Below are 2,832 nucleotides of genomic sequence, written 5' to 3'. Positions count from 1 at the left end.
AGGCCCCCCCCCCTCCCCCCCCCCCAGCCTGCTCCCAGCCCCTGGCTGTGGGTTCAACAGTCCCCCGCTAGCCCAGGGTGAGGGTCCTGGGGGTCCTGCTGGGGAAGGGGGGTGATGCCCAGGGCTCCCTGTGTGGTCCCGGGGACCCGGCTAGGACGGGAACCTCACAGTGACGCAACATCAGCCTCCTGCTGTTCCCCCGTATCCTGCCTCCCCCCCCCCATCCCCGCATCCCTCCATCCCTCTAACCGCCATCCCCTCTGCGTCCCCAGGTGAGCTGCTGGGCGCCCCGATGAGCAGCGGGGCGGTGGATTACTCCCTCCTGGGCAGCCAGCCCTCCCCTTCGCTCAGCTACACCGGCAGCTTCTTCATCAAGGCGGTACCGGAGCATCCCCAGGACCAGGAATCCCTCTTCAACCTGATGTCGGGGATCCTGGGCATCTCCCCCTTCGCCTCCTCCGAGGGCCACCAAAGGCACCTGGATGCTCTTTACCCCTGTCCCGAGGTGGCTCAGAGCCAGCTGGACCTTTACGCCGCCTGCCAGCCTGAAATGAACGGATCCACCCAAGCCCCCTTCCCGGAGCAGGGCTACGGCGGCTTCCCCACGGCGGAGGGTGCTCAGCCCCTCCAGGCACAACCCACCTTAGGAAACACCTCGCAGTGCTTCTTCCAGCCCAAGCTCCTGGACAGCAAGCAGGACATCAAGCTGCCCTCTGGTTCCCCACCCCTGGACAAGTTTAAAGCCTCCTGTGCCCAGTGGGAGCCCGTCAGCCAGCATCAGGCCTACTTGCCCGCCGGCTACCATTCTCCCGAAGCCTTCCCGGCTGGGGAGAGCGGCCAGGGGCTGTTCCACCCGCTGGGCTCCAAGATGGAGAGCGTCTTGTCCGTCAGCTGCCAGTCGGAGCTCGGCAGCCTGGCGGAGGATGCTGCCTGCTTCAGCACCCATCTGGGCTTCGGCTGCGAGCCAGAAAACTTCCCGGCCCGCGGGGACTTTGCCGACACCAAGATCCACAACCTCCCTCCTCCGTTAATGCCGGAGTTTGACGCTTCCTTGGCCCAGCCCGAAGTCCTGCCAGGTCTGATGAGCTCTGCCGAGCTCCTCCATCCTCACCCCTCGCCCTCTGTCCCCCCCACAGACTTTTTGGGCCACCCCACCTCTTCCTCCATCCCTTCCCTGCTGCCCACCAACCCTCCTGCCTTGGCCGAGCCCAAGAAGAAGACCCGCCGGACCAAGTGCTCTTCCAAATGCTTCTGCCCGAAACCCCACGAGAAGGCTTTCGCCTGCCCGGTGGAGAACTGCGTCCGGAGCTTCGCCCGCTCGGATGAGCTCAACAGGCACCTCCGCATCCATACGGGCCACAAACCCTTCCAGTGCCGCATCTGCCTGAGGAACTTCAGCCGCAGCGACCACCTCACCACCCACATCCGCACCCACACCGGTGAGAAGCCCTTCTCCTGTGACACCTGCGGCCGCCGCTTCGCCAGGAGCGATGAAAAGAAGCGCCACAGCAAGGTCCACCTGAAGCAGAAAGCCCGGACGGAGGAGAAGCTCAAAGGTTTGGGTTTCTTCTCGGTGGGTCTCTCCTTCGGGGCACTGTGAAGCCCCAGCCTGAGTGCTGGGAGACAGCGTTTCCCCGAGGTCCCCCGAGCATCTCATGGGAGAGCCGGGGTGGGAATAGCCTCCTGGGGTGGCCCCAGAGAAGATGACGGCAGATCGGGCCGTGCCAGGGAGGAGAGGGGCACACGGGAGGCAGAGGCGATGCCGCGGCGCTGGACCACGGGCTGCGGAGGAAGGATGTGGCAGCTCCGGCCACCCGGAGCCATCTCCAAACTGCAGGGACTGAGTCATTTTTATAGCTCCTATTCCAAGGAGGAGGAAAAAAAAACATGTACAGAGACAAATCCCCACCCAGATGGGTTTTTTTATATACCCAAGCCCACAGACATCCCGTGTTTGTAGCGACCTGACTGTGATTTCCCCTGCCAGCACTTTACGCGGAGCTCCCGGCCAGTTATTTACTGGCCGGCACGGTCGGGGGCTGCGGCTGCACCGGTCCTTTCTCCCGAAGGAGAGAGATACCACCGGGCTCTGGCAACCGGTGCGTAACGGTCCCTTTGGAAAGGTGATGTTGTTATTATTATTTTCCTGTTTGTTTAAAAAAAAAAAAAAAAAATTCATCTATCAGGAATATTAGAAAATTGTGTCTATTTTTCTAATAAAAGATTTGAGCTAATCTAAGAGCTTGCTGGGGTTGCTCTCTGCCTTTCAATCCCATATAGCAGCCGACGCCAGTGGTATTTCTGTTGCGTTTTTGACCTCTAGCTGCCGCGTATGGGGAAAAAGGCGCTTAAAGAATTACCAGGGAGAGAAAAATCAATCAGTGCAGCAGGTGGCTTGGCGACCCTCCTCCCGAGCATCCCCGAATCCCCAGAAGGGTCTTGTCTCGGGACAGAGCGGGGAACGGATCCCCGCCCCTCGCCGGTGGTTCCCCTCTGAAAAGTGGGACGTGGCTCCTGGTTTATTCCGATGGGGCCGAGCCCTGGAGGGATCTGCCCTGCTAGGGATCTGCCGTACTTGGATCCAGAGCCATGGGGTCCGCCGTGGGGACCCCAAAGCCCAGCCCAGAGCCCCCGCCCTGGGCTCCTGGTCCCCCGTGGGGTATGGATGCCCCGCGCGTCCTGGCAGGCTTCACCCGCAAGAAACGGGGTGAAATACAGCTCCGCTCCCCATCTTCAACCTGGCACATCCTCAGGGCCGGAGAAGATCCAGGCACCATCAGGCAGAGGCAGGATGCGGCCCCCTGTGAAGCCGGGTCGGGGGGGGGGGGCGGG

General features: G+C 61.9%; 1 protein-coding gene across 1 annotated transcript in view; it reads left to right on the top strand.

Moving 5' to 3' along the window:
* Positions 1–1,600, top strand: part of EGR4 (early growth response 4) — a 7,998-nt gene extending 6,398 nt beyond the window's left edge. The window contains exon 2 of the mRNA XM_009290719.1: positions 273–1,600. Within this exon, the coding sequence (XP_009288994.1) occupies positions 273–1,600 (1,328 nt within the window). The remainder of the gene's footprint in view (positions 1–272) is intronic.
* Positions 1,601–2,832: the final 1,232 nt, after the last annotated feature.

This window comes from Aptenodytes forsteri, unplaced genomic scaffold (assembly GCF_000699145.1).
Source record: "Aptenodytes forsteri isolate BGI_AS27 unplaced genomic scaffold, ASM69914v1 Scaffold236, whole genome shotgun sequence".
NCBI lineage: Eukaryota > Metazoa > Chordata > Aves > Sphenisciformes > Spheniscidae > Aptenodytes > Aptenodytes forsteri.
The sequence above is the reverse complement of the archived record's forward strand: the minus strand, read 5'-3'. Positions and strand labels throughout refer to the sequence as shown.